This window comes from Cornus florida, unplaced genomic scaffold (assembly GCF_030987335.1).
Source record: "Cornus florida cultivar Cherokee Brave unplaced genomic scaffold, ASM3098733v1 CherokeeBrave_3.0.0_Hap2_Chr11, whole genome shotgun sequence".
Lineage (NCBI taxonomy): Eukaryota > Viridiplantae > Streptophyta > Magnoliopsida > Cornales > Cornaceae > Cornus > Cornus florida.
In genome coordinates, this window is record NW_026775581.1 from 82448676 (window position 1) to 82469233 (window position 20558).

General features: G+C 31.3%; 2 protein-coding genes across 2 annotated transcripts; one reads left to right on the forward strand and one right to left on the reverse strand.

Moving 5' to 3' along the window:
- Nucleotides 1–212: 212 nt before the first annotated feature.
- On the reverse strand, nucleotides 213–5202 carry LOC132281413 (carotenoid 9,10(9',10')-cleavage dioxygenase 1-like). Its single transcript, XM_059783118.1, has 13 exons — nucleotides 4674–5202; nucleotides 4032–4169; nucleotides 3828–3930; nucleotides 2524–2783; nucleotides 2000–2179; nucleotides 1836–1914; nucleotides 1638–1719; nucleotides 1264–1402; nucleotides 960–1136; nucleotides 831–847; nucleotides 666–735; nucleotides 418–579; nucleotides 213–329 (listed from the first exon to the last, which is right to left on the reverse strand). The coding sequence occupies exons 1-13, from the start codon at nucleotides 4776–4778 to the stop codon at nucleotides 213–215; spliced, it is 1629 nt and encodes a 542-aa protein (XP_059639101.1). The 5' UTR covers nucleotides 4779–5202.
- A 14227-nt stretch (nucleotides 5203–19429) lies between these two features.
- On the forward strand, nucleotides 19430–20447 carry LOC132282489 (E3 ubiquitin-protein ligase CIP8-like). Its single transcript, XM_059784194.1, has one exon. It carries the CDS (start codon nucleotides 19458–19460, stop codon nucleotides 20208–20210), a length of 753 nt encoding a protein of 250 aa, XP_059640177.1. The 5' UTR covers nucleotides 19430–19457; the 3' UTR covers nucleotides 20211–20447.
- Nucleotides 20448–20558: the final 111 nt, after the last annotated feature.

The following is a 20558-nucleotide window of genomic DNA, read 5'->3' on the forward strand; positions in this document are numbered from 1 at the left end:
TTCCTGGCTTTGAGTTCAAGTTCCTAAGGTTACCAAGTTGATTTTGTCTAATTGTTTTGACAGTTGGCTTTGGCTTCTTCCCTTTTTTGATTTTGATCTTGTAATAGCTCGTGTTGCTTTGTGGTCTTTGTTGTACAGTATTTTTCTCTATTTATTTATAAAAGCTCACCCATTTAACACCAAAAAAAAAAAACAAAGAGCTTCTGATCCTATTATTGTTGAAAGGGCATTGACATGAAAGCTCCATGGAAACCATCTGGCACTCTACATGGAAGCATAATTTGGGCAACTGGCTCACTATTAAAGTTCTTTGTATCAATTATATAAACCTGCAAGAAATGTTGTAGATCAATATAAATCTAGATTAACATGAAAAGTTAAAAACAACAATATTTGTTGATGATAAGAATGAATTACCTGAGATATACCAGTATCTTCATTCTGAACAAAAGAGATGATCCAACTATCGTCTTCCTCGGAACCTCCACATTTAGGGACAAACGTAGCTCCAAAGTAGGAAGTGTTCTTCTCAAATTTATGATATTCAACCTTTATGAAGTTTTCGTGTTGTCTCTTTCCCTGCATCACATGTCAAAGTGTTTAGCACAATCAAACATGCAGGAACATGGTAGAAAAAAATTAAAAATGAGCAAGAAATCTATTACCTGATAAAATCGGTGCTCTGGATCTCCCAAGTAAAGCTTGGCTAGTCCACCATACTTGGCCATGCCTAAACTATCCAATCAACAGACTATTTTAAGTCAAGCAATTCATAATTTAAATTATAAGAGTAATAGGGTTTTTCTCAAAGGTTATTGTTTCTTAATTACCTGAGGCAGAGCTTGCACTACAGTCAGCAACCTGAGTGTAACCATATTTGTTTTCAACACCCGTAAAATTTTCATTAATCATAGGCATATCCATGGAAAATTCGGTTCCGGTGAGATACTTTCCTTGACCTCTCCATTTAGCATATTTAATCTCCATTCACAACAACGACAAAAGAATAATCCGTCTTTTGTCACTCCAACTGAACTTACAGGCTTAAAACCTCTCGAAAACCACTCAAATTTGTTCAAACCAAGATCAGGTCCTGGTATGATTGATCCACGAGCTCTAAATCCCAACACTACAACCTTTTCTTCATCATAAAAACAATTTTCAAAATGTGAATTAATTATTGGTTCGAATTCTTCTATTCAAAGGTATGATGGACTGCTCAAAAAAAGATAATTTGTACTGTGTACTGTTCTTGCCATTTACCTCATCACCATCGTCATAACAGTTGAGAATGTGAAGTACACAACTTGGTTCCACCTCAAACCACTGAACTGATTCTGCATTGCCGTAACGAGGCATTACCCCAATCCTTGCGTACCCTTCCTTATCATACCTCATCAATCTGCATATTAGTGTGAACATTTCAAGCAATATATTGAAACCTTATTTTAAAGTTCTTCTAGAAAGGATTTCAAGAACATGTACTCACGGGCCTCCTTTAATGAGTCGGTTTATGTCTATAGTTAGTGTAAAATCTATGATCACATTATACCTTCCAACCATAAAACCATACTAAATAAGTTGAATTAAAATTGATGGAAATCTCCAGAGGCAAAGACACGGGATTATTAATTTACCTCTGTGTAACACCTATGTCATGGCAAAGGGTACACCTGTTGAATTTGAGATCCACTTTATGTACTAATTTCTTTCCGTCAGCTGAAAAAGAGAGAGGAAATCAAAAGACATTAGAATGTAAACAAGTGTTACAGAGTGGGTCTCTTTGATCTTGTTTGAAAATGTTTCTCTTTCACTAAAACACCATAAGAATATACCTGAAATCACTCCCAATTCAAAGTAAGGTTTCTTCGCATCAACCCCCATTAAGACCATCTCCCCAGTACCTGGAGCTTTCTGCACGTAGAATAGCAAAATCATTAAGTTGTTTGATTTCAAATCAAAGGTACAATATTATTGTATAGCTTACTGAATTAAGTACCTTCGGGTGGGCAGTGAATGGTCGATTCCAAGCTCCATTGACATCCCAATTGCCTAAAGTTTCCAGTGTAAGGATGTCTATCTCTTGAGGCAAATCATTCTCAGCAACTGCGTATAACTTCCCCGAATGCATTAAAACATTGGTGTTGCTAAAGTCTTTGTTTACTTTGACAAATCTTAGCTGAAATATTCCAGAATAAATAATAGAGTATGGAATGTCTTAAATTTCCATTTCTATGTACTTAACTTATCTTTGGTAGAATATAGCATAGCCTGAAACATATATATATATATATATTTAAAATAAATAGCAGGGTTTTTTGTTTTTTGCCAAAACTTGGCAAATGTCGTTAGTCTGTCCAAATTACAGATATTTGGCCAAATATTGTTTCTGCAGACTGCACATTATACTTGTTTAGAATCAAAGACGACTACAGGGTCAAATAAAATATATATATATATATATATATATATGCCATTGTTTAATTCGAATAAGGCTAGACATTATTGGGAGAAACTGCTCACCATATTTAGCAGATGAGCTGACAAAATAGCCAGTGCATCCCCTTCTATTGCTGGAAGAAAAGATGGTTCATTTCTTTGTCTTTCTAACTTGAATGTCTCGGTATGAACATGTTTGTTGTTATAGAAGACAGTCCAGCTTCCACTGCTATCGTTATTAAAATACAAAGCATGAAGCATTCCTTCTCCTTCCACCCAAGTGTGACTTGATCTTCCAAACATAGAAATGGTTGATTTTAGTCCTTCAAAAAGAGGGTTTGCGCCTGCAAATACAGTACAATTCACAAGTTAACATTTTAACTTGCGCTGCAAATTTATAAATAATTTATTGTCATTATTTGGAATTCATAATCAAAAGGGTGGCCTTGTTTACAGCAAAAAATTGGGCATCAACAAATCATGAGATAGAGAGCCATACTAACGGTTCGTGTTCTGTCACCATAACAACAAATTCATTTATATTTTCTAAGTGAATTGAAAAGAACTTTGTCATGATCAAATGGAAAAAAAATCCGACACTTCTTATGTAGGACAAACTTAACCGAAACTTAGAATAATTATATTCCAGCCAATTTGTTTTAAAATAGCAGGTCGGTTTAGAAATTGTATATATCAAAATCGATGTTCGCCCATGTTAATTTATTTATCATCATTTTTTTTAGTTCACCTCCTAGCAAATTCATGTATTTCATTTTTCTATCATTTTTTTATGCTTTCTTTCTGCCTCACGAACAAAGTTGCCTCCCTTTTCATCATTGTGTTCTGTAAATTCAAATAATAACATTCATTTACTGATAATTTTTTGTGATTTATAATAAAAAAATGCCTCCTTGTTTGGCACTTTTACTGCCAACAATTGGGCATCATTAAATGACGAGTTAGAGAGCAACACTAAATCCAAAAGGACTCTGTCATGATAAGATGGAACAAAAGGCCGAAAGAATTGCTTTATAGGTTACACTTATCGTAAAGTTACACTAATTACATTCCAGCCAATTGTAATTTAAATATTTAGCCCACTATATAATGCCACTAGGGGTAGGTTACAATTGCTAGATTTTGTATATATTCAATATCGATGTTAGCTCATGTTAAATTTTTTATTTTATTTTTCCATCAAATGATTAGTTACCTCCTAGTCAATTCATTATATGCCTTCACAATTGTGTTTTCATAACACTTTTCAAACAAGCAATCAAAAAGTAATAATCCAAATAGTTTGAAGATTAAAATTTACCATATCCTACTAGTTATGGAAAATAACAATTTTGCATGTTAAACTATGACGTTTAAAGGATATCATGTACCATTTCTTAAGTAAACACCCTCTGGAAAATCATCTGGAATCCTCCCTTCAATGTTGGTAACAAGAACAGCTTTTCCCAACTCTTCAACCGGAGCAAAGTTACTCTGTAAGTAGGTAGATATAATTAACAACTAATCAATCAAAATTACCTTCTCTTTGTATTTAATTTGCATTAGCATGAAAGATTAGTGCATTACAATGGTACCTGAGATGGGAGCAATGGTTGATCATTGAATTCGAACACCAAATCAGCAAAGGCATCTAACAACGTCACAGATGTGTTCTTAATGATTTCAGAAACACTGATTTGCAGAGGATCTTGCTGCAACTCTTTCATTAATGGCTGCTCATTGTAACCAAAAGTATATCAGGTATGCACTTGTAAAAAAAAATTACATTGTTTTCAGTTTAACATGGCTCTAGTTCCGGTATGTTGCTAGTTTGATAAAGCTAGCTTAATTTATTGTCATTATCAACAAAACAAAACAGAACAAACAAACAAAGAAACAAACGAGAGTGAGAGTGAGAGAGAGAGAATGTGCCACAATGAAGCTAAAATTAAGCAGATAAGATTGAAATTGAACATGAAATGAATTTGTTTTAGCAGACTCTGATAATTTAATTTAGAGAATATGGTTTTACATGTCCAAATATGGCTGTAAAGTAGGCAACTCTAATAATTAAGTTTGGACATTAGCTTATAAAAATCTGCGTACTTGCGTTAGTGAAGATTTAACTTGTTGAAACGTGAATTAAAAGCTACGCATTTTAGTGGGCTTGCATCATACCACAGAGAAAGATATATATATATATATATATATATAAAGAGAGTGAGAGATATAATAACCTTGAAAACAGAGAAGAGAGAGGTCTTGAAGTGATCAACTCTGTGTGAGATGGAAGGCCTCTGGACACAGCAATTCGCATGAAATGCACAAGTCGGAATGGCCATCTCTGTCTCTCTCTCAGAGTGAGGTCTTGAAGTGATCAACTCTGCGTGAGATGGAAGGCTTGTGGACAGAGCAATTCACTTGAAATTCACAAGTTGAAATGTCTCTCTCTCTTTATCACATGTTAGAATTAATTTAACATCAAACTTATGGATTGGGTGTGTGTGTGTGTGTGTGTGTGTGTATGTCATGTTTTTATCCTATACTATCAAAAAGCATCTTTTACTTACCCAGATGCTAATGGAATTACTTCACGAGTGGATCCTCTGCCGTAACAATTCGTGTTGTAGTTGTCCTAATCCTATAAAAAAATGTACTTTTTATAAGTTTATTACAGTAGTGGTATTGTCATTTGGAGATGCTAGTTGACTTTACTTCACAGGTGGATCCTCAGCCGTAACAATTTGTGTTGTAGTACTAATCATATATATATATATTTTTTACAAAGTTATTACAGTAGTGGTATTGTCATTTGGAGATGCTAATGGACTTTGCTTCGGGAGTAGAAATTCAACCACGTGACATCGCTTCTATAACAATAATATTTTTTTATGTACATATTGCACTACAATAATGTATTGCACTGAACAATCTATACACACCACATGACCAAGGTACAAAATCTCATCTAATATCAAACTTATGGAGTAAATTATGCAAGTCTTAGTCTTGTATTTTTCCGTTGCTATCAAATAGCATTTTTGGCTTACTTAGATGCTAAAAGCATCTCTAATGTTAAAACGTCAAATTCGGATATCCAATCTATATTTTGACAGTTTTACAGTGTCAAAATATTATATTTTAACAATTCTATTTCAATGATGAAAATAATTCTGCTCCAATAATGAAAATGCTATTTTTTAATACAATCACAATTCTTTTTCAACTACCATTCCCACCATTCATATTTGCATCAGTAATGTTAATATTAGGCACATTCCAAATTAAGTTGTAGATTAGAAGGAAACTAAAATTAAACTTAATTATAAAGAATCAAAAATCTAAAATATCTGGTAAAAAAAGGACCAAAAAAAATATATATATATATATATATATATATGTATAAATTTATATATTTGATTATATTATTATATAAAATTTTTTTATATAATTCTTTTTTCTTTTTAGGAAATTTATATATATATATATATATATATATATATATATAGGGCAAATCATTTCAGCCTCCCAAATAGCCATATATATTTTTAGGGCAAATCATTTTAGCCTCCCCAATCGCCTCTATCTCTATGCTCGTTCTCAGCTCTGAAATTGCCCCCTCTTGCTGTTTCAGTTCAGCTTCGCTGTTCGCAAGCTTCAATTGTTGGCTCTCAACTCTCAAGCTTGCCCCCCTCTCTCTCTGTGCAATTGCTAACTTGTATGTATGGATTTTGATTTAATTTTTTTTCTAAATCAACTAATCAAGCTCTGTAATTCTCTGTAATTTTTTTCTAAATTAACTAATCCATGGCAGAGGCGACCTCTACTCTCTTCCTTCTTGACATCAATGGCCGAGAAACTCTTCACCAAACCCATTGAGAAAGAGGTTCGATTTTTGTCTACTTTTTTTAATCAAGGTCTGTAATTCTTGTTTTGCAAACTAAATCCTATTTGGTGAAATTTTTTATGATTTTTTAAATATATATATATATATATATATATATATATATGCCAGATCTAAGAACCCCGCCTTAAAAATTGACAACCCTTTTAGCATTGTATTGGACAACTTTATTTCTTACTAACAATCTATATATATCTTTAATTTTTAGGTCAACAATATTTGACAAGGAATATTTTGAACAACAATACTTGCTGACTTACTAGCTGACTTAGCACAATAAAAAATTAACACATCTCTCATACAACTACACAAAAATTATATAATATAAAAATGAATCAAATGAGTTTTAGAATAAGGTCTCAAGTAAGAAATTCTCTCTCCAATCTCCATACTAGTTCTTGCTACCCAACCTCCTTTTCAAAACCCTAATCTTCATCCTCTGTTGGGATTCCCAGTCGGAAAATTTCTTGGACTTTCTCAAAGGCGGTATATCCATGATCCGACCGGTGGTGACCTCGTCGGAGATTAGGTCGCCGGTTATCTTCCCGGAGGCAGGAATGAGAAAGAAATAAATGAGTCGGCTAGAGGTGGTTGGAACCCCAATCCATAGATTGCAATCACTAGTATCAACTGAATTCATCAACAGGAAGTGAAACATAATCGCTTGAACGATGCACCTACTGCTATGGACTAGAACATCGGAGTGTGAAGGTTGGATTGGCTGTCGAGAAAGTAAGAGAGGGAATTTTTTTGCGGTGTGGAGAGAAACCTTTCTTGGGTCGGGTAAGCTGCAAAGATTAATGTGTGTGGTCCATTTTACTGGACAGACTTACCTCACTGACTGCAATTATGTGATTGAATATAAAAGTATTAAAAAAATATAAAATCACAAATGTACAAATAATTTTATTATTGAATCATATCAACAATGCTAACAAGTTGCTCTATTTTTTTAACAATGTTACATAAGGTGACAATTCGCCTATTACAGCCGTTTTCGTGTAACTCCAAGTTTAATAATCTTGCTTGGATCCTTAACTCTTAACACAATCTATTTATTAAACTCACTACACATTTAACTAATGATCTATATAAGTCATGCGTTTAATTAAATTTTTATAGAAATCAAACAGAAATATTTAAATAGTCTCTATTCCACTAGGGTAAATTATAATTTAGATAGTTCTTAACTTATTATATAACTCAAATAGAAATGTTCAACTAAAAAAATAGAAAGAAAATAGAAGAAGAAGAAGAAAAAAGAAAAAAGAAGAAAGGTATCAACACGTTTATAATACATATAGTTAAACGGGTTACACTCCTCAATTCGAACACGATACTATTAATTAAATAGATTAATAATGTCAAACCATTTACGACTCAAACTAATTAAGGTTAACTTAAACCCGCTTAACTTGTATCGTATTTGAGTCTTGTTCGCAGGTTGTCACAATTTGTCCCTCCTACTTGTATGGCTAAATGACTTCTTCTTCTTATTTTTAATCTATTTAAACAAAAATATATATATCAGATCTAAGGATAGACTTTTTTGTAATACAAATAATTCTGTAAGAAATGTGTATACCAAAAAAAATTACATTGGCAATGTTCATATTTCTTTAACAAAATTGCAACAAATTACCTTCATGGAAACTTAGAATAATAATAAAGAAAAGAAAAAAAGGAGATTATAATAATACCCAATTTTGAACAAACAAAAAGAAGTCAAAATTGAAAAGCATCAGACCTGTTTGGATGAATGGAAAATTCTTGCATAGATAAATACAAGAAGGTTGAAGTGTCAGCTTTCAGCATCACTCAATTGTGGCAAATTTCTGTCTTTTCACACTTTGTTTGGCAAAAAATAATCACAACCCTAGAGTCTATATTTTAAGTTATTCCTCTTATATCGTGTTGCAGTTAAGCATACCTCTCAGTTGATTCTAATCAATTTTTGCGATTTATTCTCATCATTTTCCATGTACATACAAACAAGGACTAAAGCCAAACAATGTTGAATTACCTCTTGGAACTGCTTTGACTAAAGCCAGGGTGCTTTCACTAAAAATTTGTCAAACTGGCCTATAATATTTTAGGCCAGTGTCTCCTTATCACATCATCATCACAATGTGCTGGAGTCCAGAAAATAAATAGACTCTGATTAATCACAGCTTCCGCGAAATGAAATAATTGATCAAAGGTCACGTGAATGAAGTAATTAAAAATTAAATTTAGAAGAAGACATAATGTATAATAAAAAAGAATAAAAAAAGAAAATTCACGTGTCGAACTCATCATATAAATAAAGGTAAGAACGATGATGATGTTGCTTCTTAACAAAATTTGATTTTATTTTTAAAGTTTTATTTACCTAAATTATATTCTATTATCTATAATCCTAACACAACACATAAATACACATAAATAGGATTAAAAAAAAACCCCACCTAAAACTTGTAATGAAATACTAACAAAATGGCATCAAAAAATACTCTGCCTATAAAGATGCTATATTTCTTTTGATCATGTATGACAAGTATGTTTATTTTAATTTTAGTATGTGCATGCAAAAGAACCACATATTAAAGTGACAATTAAATATAGCAACATAACAAAGAAAGAAGATGCTCCTTAGGAAAGTCTTTAATACCCCCATACTATTTCACTCCACTCAAGTATGAGTGAATTGTGTGATTCCAAAATTGAAATGGTCCAAACAATTCAAATTATATATATATATATATATATATATATATATATATATATATATATTTATTTTGTAAAATATTTTACATGCGAGTAATTTTTTTTCCGCTTTATTTTCTGGTGTTTGACTTGGATTCTGAAAGTATTTTTTTGTTGAAATTTTTTAAATAAAAATAAAGATATTATTATTCAAGTATCATTATTATAAATCATAAATATTATTATATTTATTCCTATCATTACATCATTTTAATTTCTATAATAAATTAATAATGACATATAAACGTTACATGTTGTAAGTGCCTAAATAATGACTACTTGAGTACTATACTTTGTGTAAGACACTCTTGAGTTATGTGAGTCTGTGAGCCTACTTTTAAAGAACCTATCTCTATCTCATTCATCTTCCTTGATTCTTGAGATATTATAATAATTGAAGAGTATTTTCATATTGAATTTGGGGCAACTTCACCAAAACATTGTCCTTATGTAAATGTGCCTATAGAAGATTACTGACGAATATGGGTTGTATTTTATAACAGTAATGGTCCGCATGCACTTATTCGTAAGGAGACACTTTAAGACTGTGACTGCGTGTCTCTCATATCCATCCCAGTTCTTTTTTACTTATTTTATTATAATTTCTGTTGATATCTTAATTTCTATTGTTGGAGATCATTTGTCTTGTATAAATTTTAGAAAAGGGGCAATTTCAGGTCCAACCATAAATGTGCACCCACCAGCAACACACGGATTTATACATCTCTCTCTCTCTATATATATATATATATTACACATGATTGGATCTTGGACTGGGCCTAATCTGTTTCTAGCCCATGATGCTGGCCCATATGAGGTCCAAGGGTTTGGATAAACGGACCAATTGCATCATCAATGTAACCATTTTGATTAGGACCAAGTGGACCAAATTTTGTGTGTCTCACACGAGTATTAGGTGACTCTGGCTATTATTTCATTGATACACTCATTCAATGAACATGCACCACTAAATTTGTTAAAAATAATTTTTAGGACAAATTATTATATGTTCCCAGCAAATTAACATTGGATAACTAAGTAATTATGTCGGAAATGTATATGCTTTTTTCAGTTTTTGTAATACCCCGATATTTTTAAAGGACTAATTAATTAGGACTAATTATTTTATTTTATTCTTCAATGATTTATTTTATTTTATTGAGTGCTAGATTAATTATCTTATTTTAATTAAGTTATATTTCGTGATTATGTATGATGATTGATTGTTTGCGTGGTTGATTATTGATTGAATTATTGGTGTGTTGATTTTATTGGTATTGTGTGACTTAGTTGTAAATTCTTGTTTGTTTATGTGCTTTATGTAATTAGTTATTTTAATTTCAGTATTTAATTAATTATCTTATTTATTTAAATTAATTGGATTGGGTTTAAGGAAAGTTGGACCAAAAGACGTGGTCTTGGGCTTGTATGAAACCTTATTGGGTTAATTAATGAAGGCCCGTAATTATTTAATTATTTAAATGATCACTTTTGTATCAATTATATTTATATATATATATATATATATATATATATATATATATAATTATATATAAATATAATTAATTAATAATTGTTATGGAAAGATATATATATAGATATATATTTATTGATATTTATAAGTATATATGATTTAATTAACTAATGAGTTAATTATGGAAGGAATATATATTTATATATAATATATGTTTATAGATATAAATTATTTAAAAGTTATTATTTTAATTCATAATACTAGTTGGAATAGGATTTGGAATTTAAGGTGTATAAAAATACACATAAGGCTTTAGGGTTAAAGGTTTTACACGTTAGAAAAATAAAACAGTCAGAGAGAGAGGAAGAAGAAGGGCTGACAAGGAGGAGGTCGGATCTGAAAAGGAGGACGTCGGAATTTGAAGAGATAATTAAAGCTTAAAGCGTCGGTTTCGTTTCGAAACCTTCAGGCGAGTTTTCTCTAACTTTCCTCTTAGAACTCATAAGGATTTCACCTTGAGTATCAAGGCTTTAATTAAATTTATTTGTTTAAAAATTATGGTTAGATCGAAATAATTAAAAAGTATAAACTATTATATTTGATTTTTAGATTATTGGATTTTAATTGATATATATAGGTGTTATGTATATTTTAAAATCAATCTATAGGTGGATTTGTGACCCAAGAGAGTTAATTATGGTTTCTTTATTTTCTAGAATTGTTCTGTAATTTTCTGGAATTTTTCTGATATTTTTAGGAATTTATTAGGATTTATTTTCCTATTATTTGTTAGGATATATATATATATATATATATATATATATATATATATATACTAGGTAACTGTCACAATAAAGAATTGATCCAGTGCGGCGCGGTGTAGGATAATAGGGTGTATACGCCAATTAGGGCCATTTGATTAATTAAACTTATGTGAATTGATATGGTGCATCGCGGCGCATAAAACTTTGGTGCGCATGTGTATCTGGACCATAGAAGTGGTCTGGTCAACTATGGGATTATTTGGTGTATTGCAGACCATGAGAAGATGGTGCACTCGCTGATCTGGACCTTAGATCTATTATAGTTAATAGAAAATAATCTAGTGTGAGCGTGTTCATTTGCGCACTCATTTATGACCATTGGATGCGGCATAAAGGAAGTGATGGATTCAGTGTGGTGAGCTCACGGTAGCTGAAAGAGCTTAGCCAATACCAGCACACAAGGAGGCTTGAATCCAGCGCGTGCAAGTGCATAGTAAGCACGTGGGCGCGCGTGGGAAACTATGTTGGCCTAATTCGACACTAGAAATTAAAACGGTCATAACTTAGTCATTTTAAATCGAAATTGGGTCATTCTTGAGCTCAAATTCAAGGATTTTTCGTCTTCTTTCCAATGGTACCAATTTCATTATCAGATTCCCATCCTACTAGGAGATATTTATGTTTTAATGAGAAAGTGTCGGAAAACTATTTAAACCAATATGGAGTATTTAAAGGAAACTATTTCTGACATATTTAGTTGCACTAATTTGTGTAAATATAATAAATTAATAATTTGTTATGGAAGGAAGTGTATATATATATATATATATATATATATATATATAATTATTTATATATGTGTATATATAGTTTAATTTGTCTATGAGTTGTATGGAAGGATGAATATATATATATATGTATGTATGTATGTATATTGATTTTAAATAATCAAGGATTATTAAAGAAGGTGTTAAACACATATATACATTAAATAACATATGTGTAGGTATATATATATAAAAATCATTTAAGATGATTAATATTATCATTCTTATTTGGCATATCTTAATAGGCTGGTTGTTAAATTAATGATATGCGTATAATATGCATGTGATGGCTATGTATGATTTAGCGTATTGTTAATTTTAAAGTTAATTCATGGTTAAAGTGTGGGCATGGATGAATTGTCAAATGATTAAATATATTACCTAAATATTTGTATGAATAGAATACATATATGGAAAGTATGGATGAATTGCTAATTAAATGTATGAATAAATATACCTGTGGAGGCATGGTTGAATTGCCAATGTATAAATATACATACACGGAGGCATGGTTGAATTGCCAATGTATAAATAAATATACTTATGGAGGCATGGTTGAATTGCCAATATATAAATAAAAATATTTACAATGGCATGGTTGATTTGCCAAAGCATAATTACGTTGTTATGTGTTAGATGATTAAAATATCATCTATGGTTGTTGTATGTATGGATTAGATTAGGGTTAGATATTCTTAAATAAGAATAGTTTAGTACTTACTGGTTAGTGTATTATTTTACATTAATAAAATAATATTGGGGAAGACGTGGATGATTTGTCAAAACTTGGATTTTGGATATGTGATTTAAACAATTAAAATCATTATCGGGTTGGGATTAAATAGAGTATTTCTTTTATTATAATTTGTTGTTTAAATGATTAAACAACTGACTAGGATGGGATTAAGGTCAAAGGAGTTTTTATAAAATGAAATGGTAGATTGGTCTAGGTATGAATATTATTTTAATAATTATTTAATAGGTATGGAAATTTAATAAACCTATTAATGGATGTGATTAGTATAGTATATATAATTATATATAGACATGTATATCGTGCTTTATTAAAGTTAAAACTTTATTAGGTTTGGTTTTGATCAGAGATGATCTGCTTATTGGTTTTCAGAGGCCTGGTAGAGTGAACTTGCTCGTAGGGTTTAACCCACGATTTATTTTTCAGGTTATTAGAGGTTCCAGTCTCGAGGTTGGGGATCCGCAGCTGGGAGACTGTCATTCGTCTATTCATCTTGTGTACTTTTAAATAGTATTGGATTATTGGATAATGTTTTAAGGGGTCCTTGAGTTATGGGATTTCCGAATTGTAATTGTTGGAGAATCATTAAGTAATATTTATTTATTAGTTTTCTTCAGCGGTTTATTTATTCTTTATTATTCATCTTTGTATTCTGTGCTTGTTAAATACTTAAATTGTTTTGATATCCCTTGATTTTGTGCGCGGACTTGATCAATCCGTGTTCCAAAATTAGGGGGTATCACAGTTTTTTGCTTACATGTGCAGGTGGGATCAATTTCATTAAATGACGAATATTCCTCCGGCTAGACATACTAATGACATGACATGCCCAACTCACCCAATGTCTTTCCGTCCAACATAGTGATAGTTTAAAATTATTTTTATCATTTTCAGAGAAAAGAAATATGAAATATATTCAAAGAAAGTGACATCCATGCCATGGACACAACTCACGAACCTAACAATCCAAGCTCAATTGTTTTCTTATGCGAAAAATGTGCTCAAACTCTCAATGAACAAGCTCTTAACAAGCAGAATCCACCAATCCATTCCCCCTCATCTGTTTAAGCCAATGCTAGTCCAACTTACATGGGTGCTCGAAAAACGAGACTCAAAATAAATACAGCCTAATACCATGTGTATTCACCAATTTCAAGATCAATAAAACTCGAAATTTAAGGCATAAATTTGATAGGAATGACATACTAGTTGTAACAGGTGAGCGTTTAAACTGTTGGGTAGTGCTGTATACCCATCCATTTTTTCATCTAGATCCGATATGAGACAAATAACCCTTATTACATTCTCTCACACCCAAACTCGCAATGCCCTCCGAACCGGAGGCTAAGCGTGACATCGGATCAAGAATTGATTCTGCCTCTTATACCAATTGTAACAGGTAGGCGTTTGCTTATTTAACCAAAAACTCAAGTTGGTAAGTAATATTATATACCTACTCATTCATACCCAATCACATTTCCATCCGAATTCGATATGAAACAAATATCCCTTATTACACTAGTAATGTTTGTACATGAGATTAAACTTTGGTCAAATCATCTTCTAGAGAGTTGTGAAATATTTGTTCACATCGTTTAACAGCCTTAGAATTTGACTATGGAATCTATGTTGAAACCAACTTTTTACCATTGAATTTGGCTATGGAAATCTGTTTTGTTCAACCCACTTGGATGACCTTTACTAAAGGAGTTGTTATTTTATTTTAATCCATATTTCAAGAATGATGTCTTATGAAACTTTTACTATAGAAGTTAGTAGACCTGTCAATGGATCGGATTCGGATCGGATCGATCAAATCCATATCCTATTTGTTAAGCAAACGAATTATCGGATTCGGATTACTAACGAATTCTCGGACTGAATGTCCCAATCCATATCCTATTTAGCTCGGACTCGGATCGGATCGGATTCGAAATCAGATTAAATTAATATTTACTAATATATATAATTATAAAGAGTATGATTTTATTAATACGTGTACTAAGAGATTTATTAGCATATGGATGAGAACACTACAATATTTATATATGATATTGTTATTATTTTGAATTTTTGAGTTGCCTCTAGTACAATTCTAATAGGAGTATTGATATATATATGTGTAAAATTATTGATAAATAATTATATATATATAATTTCAATCGGATCAGCATAATCCATATCCGATTTGTTAAGTTAACGGATTATCGGATTCGAATCGTAACCGGATTATCGGATTTTTTGTTTAATCCATATCCGACTAATCGGATCGGATTCGGATCGGATCCGGATTAGGATCCGCTTTATTGACAGGTCTAGAAGTTAGCAATAATACGAAGGATATGTACTTTCAAATAATGCTATAATTAAATACTGATATTTAATCTCCCAAATCTAGTTTTAATATAATTTTATTAGTGTCATAAAATAATTTTGTTCTAGTTTTAATATATATTTACAAGACAAATAAAGAGTTATATTCAAACCAATATCATAACTATGAAAAATTAACACTTCTTAAAAGTTAAGAATTTTAAAATTGCTCTTAGGTCTGTTTTCAGAACAACTAATACAATTCTTGTTAAACGTTGGCTTATAATGTTGTATCGCAGGATTGTATTAGTAATTATATTAATAAATAATGTTTCATTAACTGAGAAAAAAAAAAAACTAATAGTTTAAACTTGCAACCATAAAATTAATATTTGATTTAGAGAAAACTATGTTCTTTAATTCAGTTAAGAACTAAGATTCATAAAGTATTTTTATATACTAATTAATTATAAATTGAAATATCTATATATATATATATATATATATATATATATATTGGAAACTTTTTACATAAGTATATATATTGATATAAATATTTTTTGTTATTGAACATTTTTATTTACAAATCTAAATATGTAATAAAAAGAGTGTTATTTGTTGATGGCACATAAATAAAGCTAATTTTGTAATCAGGGCCCAAAAAGTAATAATATTTTATTTTATGTTTATTAAAAAAATTAGATTATTATAATATTTTTAAATTTTGTTGATATGATGATCATATTACAATGTAGTTAATTTCAGCAATATTCTACTACGAACATTTAGAAGTATCAAATTTAAAGTCTGAAAAATAAAGAAGTTGTTATTATTTTAATTTGTTTTTTATTTTGGAAATCCAAGCATTATTATTTTAACAAATTGATTATTGAAATGGTCACCAAGTGATATGTGTTACTTTCATGTCCCTCAAGACACACTAACATGTATTTCTTCACCAATGTTAGGATCAAAATTTTAATTAATAAAATATTTAGATCAAATTGTACTGAATCAGTATTTTAATTTGTGATAAGATGAATTTAATTTAAAATTTTAATTAATAAAATATTTTTAGTTACATCAAGACTATTTACTATTCTAAAACCTTCTACTATTTATAAGGATATAGAATGACTCCAATATTCTAGAATAAAACACACGTGCACGTGAACAAATATATAATAAAAATAATAATTATGTAGCTAATAGAGTTTAGAATTTCATTAGTACGTAATTGATATAAATTTTTTAACATAAATATAAGAATAAATATGCATATATAATTTCTTAACGTGGTTGATAGAGTTTAGAATTTTATTAATAATTGATATACAGTAATATTTAGAAGTAAAGAACTGTTTTTAGATATTTATTGAAATACAGTATAATTATAAAACTTAAATATAAGAATAATTTTGTAAATAGATTTCTTAAGAGTATGATAGAGTTTAGGATTTTATTAGTATTGATGCAAAATTCAGAACGACCTGAAACGACACTGTATCCTTACAACACAAAGGGAAATCTTGACGGATTTTGGTGTGGTGCATGTCAAGAACTCTCCGACGATCAAGTCAGTCGTTAAAGGTCAATAATAAAAGCAAGAATTTAATATTTATTTTTCTCGTACCTTGTCAATTTACCAACTTGTCATTTATAGCCGATGTGCTGATTTGAATTAGTTATCAAAGAGGGATTTGAAGACGTCGTATCATTTCATTTTTATCTTCTTCAACCGTCCGTGAGAGTTTGAATTTTGAAGACCACCATTCAAATTTAAATTAATCAACCTAACATCTTATCCTTATCAGTTGTCCCCATTCTTGTCCTTGCTTGTCAAGTATGAAAATGCTGACACTTTTTAGAAGCTTCATGACAATTGTATGTTCTTTTCATGCATGAATGATTGCCTCTTTCTCCACTTTTAATAAGAAAGTTTACATTTATGTGTTTCAAATAAACAAACTTGCCTTTTAATGGGGTAACAAGTTTTATTAGTTTTATTTAGCTTGCCCTTTGATAAGTAAATATATTTTACGAACTTGACTTAGTTCGTCCTTTAAGAAAGAATGGATTTAACGAGCTTTACTTAGCTCGTCATTTAATAAAGGAATGGATTTAATGAGCTTCACTTAATTCGCCCTTTAATAAGGGAATGAATTTTACGAGTTTTACTCAGCTCGCCCTTTAATAAGGAAATAAATTTTACGAACTTCACTTTTTCCAAGCTTTGTGAGCTCGACCTTTAATAAAGAAATAGGTCTTTTTATTTATTTTTTATTTTATTAGTAAGAGAATTATTTTTATATAGTTATTGAAATAAATAATATTATAAAAAATTAGAGATAAGAATAATTTTGCGTATAGAATTAGGAGTAAACAATAGAGTTTAGGATTTTATTAGTAGTAAATATGGAATTTCTTGAAGTATGTTAGTAAGAGAATTATTATTTTTATATTTATTGAAATAAATAATACTATAAAAATAATATTTTGGATGATATTTACATACAATTGGTCATTCACCCATATATATTTAGAGGTGCAACTTGGGCGGGCTAACCCAGTCCAACCCAAACTCATCAAAAATTTTGAAATTTGGATTTTTAAATTCACAAATTGGACTCAAATTAGGTTGAATTTTGTCAAAACCCAAATATGTTCGAGTTGGGCTCGGGCTCAATCCGAAGCCAACCCGAAATTTGTTTTTAATTTTATTTTTGTCTCCCTTCCCTACCTTTTCTTTTTTTTTTTTTTTTTCTTTTTTTTTTTTTCACCGTGAAGGAGGGAGAGAGAAAAACTCATGCCCTTGAATTTTTTTTATTTTTTATTTTTTGTCTCTCTCCTCTCTCTTCTTTTATTTTTCCTTTAATTTTTTTCTTAGTTCTTTAATAATCGAAGTAACATAAGACTTCTGTGCTAGTTAAAACTTTTAATATAAATTAGCATGGCAAAGGACTAAGATGCATTTTAGATTTTTCTCTCTCAACATCCGCTTATAAAAGGAGATTATTAAATGGTAAATTATTCTCAATCTATATTAGGGGTGGCAATTCGTGTTGGCGTGTTGTGTTCGTATCGACACGATTACTACACGGACATGATAAGGGTTGATACGAACACGACACGATTATTAATCGTGTCTAAGACCCTTGACACGAACACGACACGATTATTATATATGTAACACGATACGACACGACACGCATAACCTGTTTAATAAATGGGTCAAAGTTTGACACAATACGAAAAGACACATTTAAGTCATTTTCGACATGAATATGACATATTTTGTTAAATGGGTCATTTTTGATACGAACACGACACGTTTAGTTAATTGGGTTAATCGTGTCATAATCGTGTTTATAAGGTCAAATACGAACACGACACGTTTAGTTAGCGGGTTAATCCGTATCGACACGATTATGGCACGAACATGATTAACCCAAACCCTAACCCGCTTATCTCGTGTTGTGTTCGTGTCGTGTTAGCGTGTCGTGTCAAATAGTGTCACCTCTAATCTATATAGAGTTATCATTATAACCTTCACTTTTGATCGGGAACTTAAAAGATATTATCAAGGCGTAGTCCCCTAAACCAATAATCAAAAAAAAAAAAAAAAATTATTCTTTATATATTGTTATTTTCTTAAAATTTTTATTTCCTTATAATTATTAGATCCCAAACAATATCAGAATCCGCAAAAAAAAAAAAAAAAAAAGAAAAAAAAAAAAAAATTCTTATATTATCACAGTTTAAAAGATTTATTTTTTTATATTATTATACCCTAAACAATAACAGAATCCCCAATTTTTTTTTATTTTCCTTATACTATTACCTCCATTAAATTTGTACTTCCTAAGACTCAAACCAAAATTTTATAGTGAGGCAAAAAAATTAACTCCTAGTTGTTCCTCATAGTTACATATTAAACTTTAAATGATGTATAATAATATCCTCTTTGTTTTAGATATTAACTCTTAAAATAAAAAAATTGACCCGTGAAACCCGTTTCATCCTTTCAAAACATTCGGGCTGGCCCAACCCAACCCAATTTCTGATTGAGATTATGTTTGGACTGGGCTGAGTTGGGCCAGCCCAACTTGCAGCCCTATAAAGATGTGCTTAGCGTGTGCTCTCTCTCTACATACGCTCTTTCCCTCACCATCTTCGGCGCAAAGCGCGACTCGTTGATCTGCAAATCCTTTCTCTGCAGTGCACCGCCGCCGTTTCAAGAATGGAATGCGACACACCATTTGATGAGTCGTGCATTGCTTGGTTGGGCGCCTCTTCAATCATTCCCATGGCCGACCCAAAACCTTACACACAATTCTACGTGGAATTACACGTACGGTTCACATATCCTCCGTCCGATTTCATGGACGACGATGATGATTCGGAGGACGATGATGATATTGATCGCTTAGAGTCCGAGGAGCGTTGTATGCAATTTTGGGTTCCGTGTGATGGATTGACGTGTCAAAACAATAATACATGGTCCACAATATCTGATATGCTCCGTGACCTAGGTGTCCCCTTACGTGTTCAGCCTTTTATGATTTCTCGTATCATTCCATCCGCCGAATTATTGGTGAAACAAAATCAAAACCTAATGGTATTGCCCATGGTAGTGTCTATGGATGTTGTGGGCAGTCCAGAAGACAATGATGATGATGATGACGATGATGATGTTGTTGTGGGCCGTCAAGAAGAAGAAGAAGAAGAAGAAGAAGATGATGATGATGCAATGGTGCCAATGGAGTGGAGGCGAGTGCCGGCTAGCGAGGCATCAGTTGAGGCCTTAGAGAAGTTGAAAGTGGAAAATTCAGATAGTAAGATGATGCAGTGTGTGATATGTATGGAACAGCTTTTGGTTGGTTCGGAGGCAACCCGGATGCCTTGCTTGCATGATTTTCACGGAGATTGCCTCGTTCGTTGGCTCGGAGTTAGTAACTTGTGTCCACTGTGCCGGTTTCGGATGCCCACTTGAGCAGCACTACTTCAGGCAGAGTTTCAGTGGATGCCCACTTGAGCACTACTTCAGGCAGAGTTTCAGTGGATGCCCACTTGAGCACTACTTCAGGCTTTGTATATTAGAGTTGTTTCAGGCTATTATGTACATTAGTACTAAAAGCGTTATCTGTATTAACCAATTCATTGGATTTTTGGTTTTTTTTTTTTTGGGTTAAACCAATTCATTGTTCTTGTTTGAGAAATTCATAACATCTGTTCCTTCCTTTCATCTCTTGTGAATGAACTGTGATAATGAATGTCTCGCTTACAGAGAAACCACGACTTGTAAAATTCAAACGACATAACCTGCCTTGGATTTTATTCT

Coding starts and splice junctions, on each gene's coding strand:
- LOC132282489 (XM_059784194.1), top strand. CDS start 19,458: ATGGAATGCGACACACCATTTGATGAGTCGTGCATTGCTTGGTTGGGC.
- LOC132281413 (XM_059783118.1), bottom strand. CDS start 4,778: ATGGCCATTCCGACTTGTGCATTTCATGCGAATTGCTGTGTCCAGAGG. Junction 4,170..4,673: donor CTCTCTTCTCTGTTTTCAAG/GTTATTATATCT, acceptor TACAATGAGCAG/CCATTAATGAAAGAGTTGCA. Junction 1,720..1,835: donor TGAATTGGGAGTGATTTCAG/GTATATTCTTAT, acceptor TCTCTTTTTCAG/CTGACGGAAAGAAATTAGTA.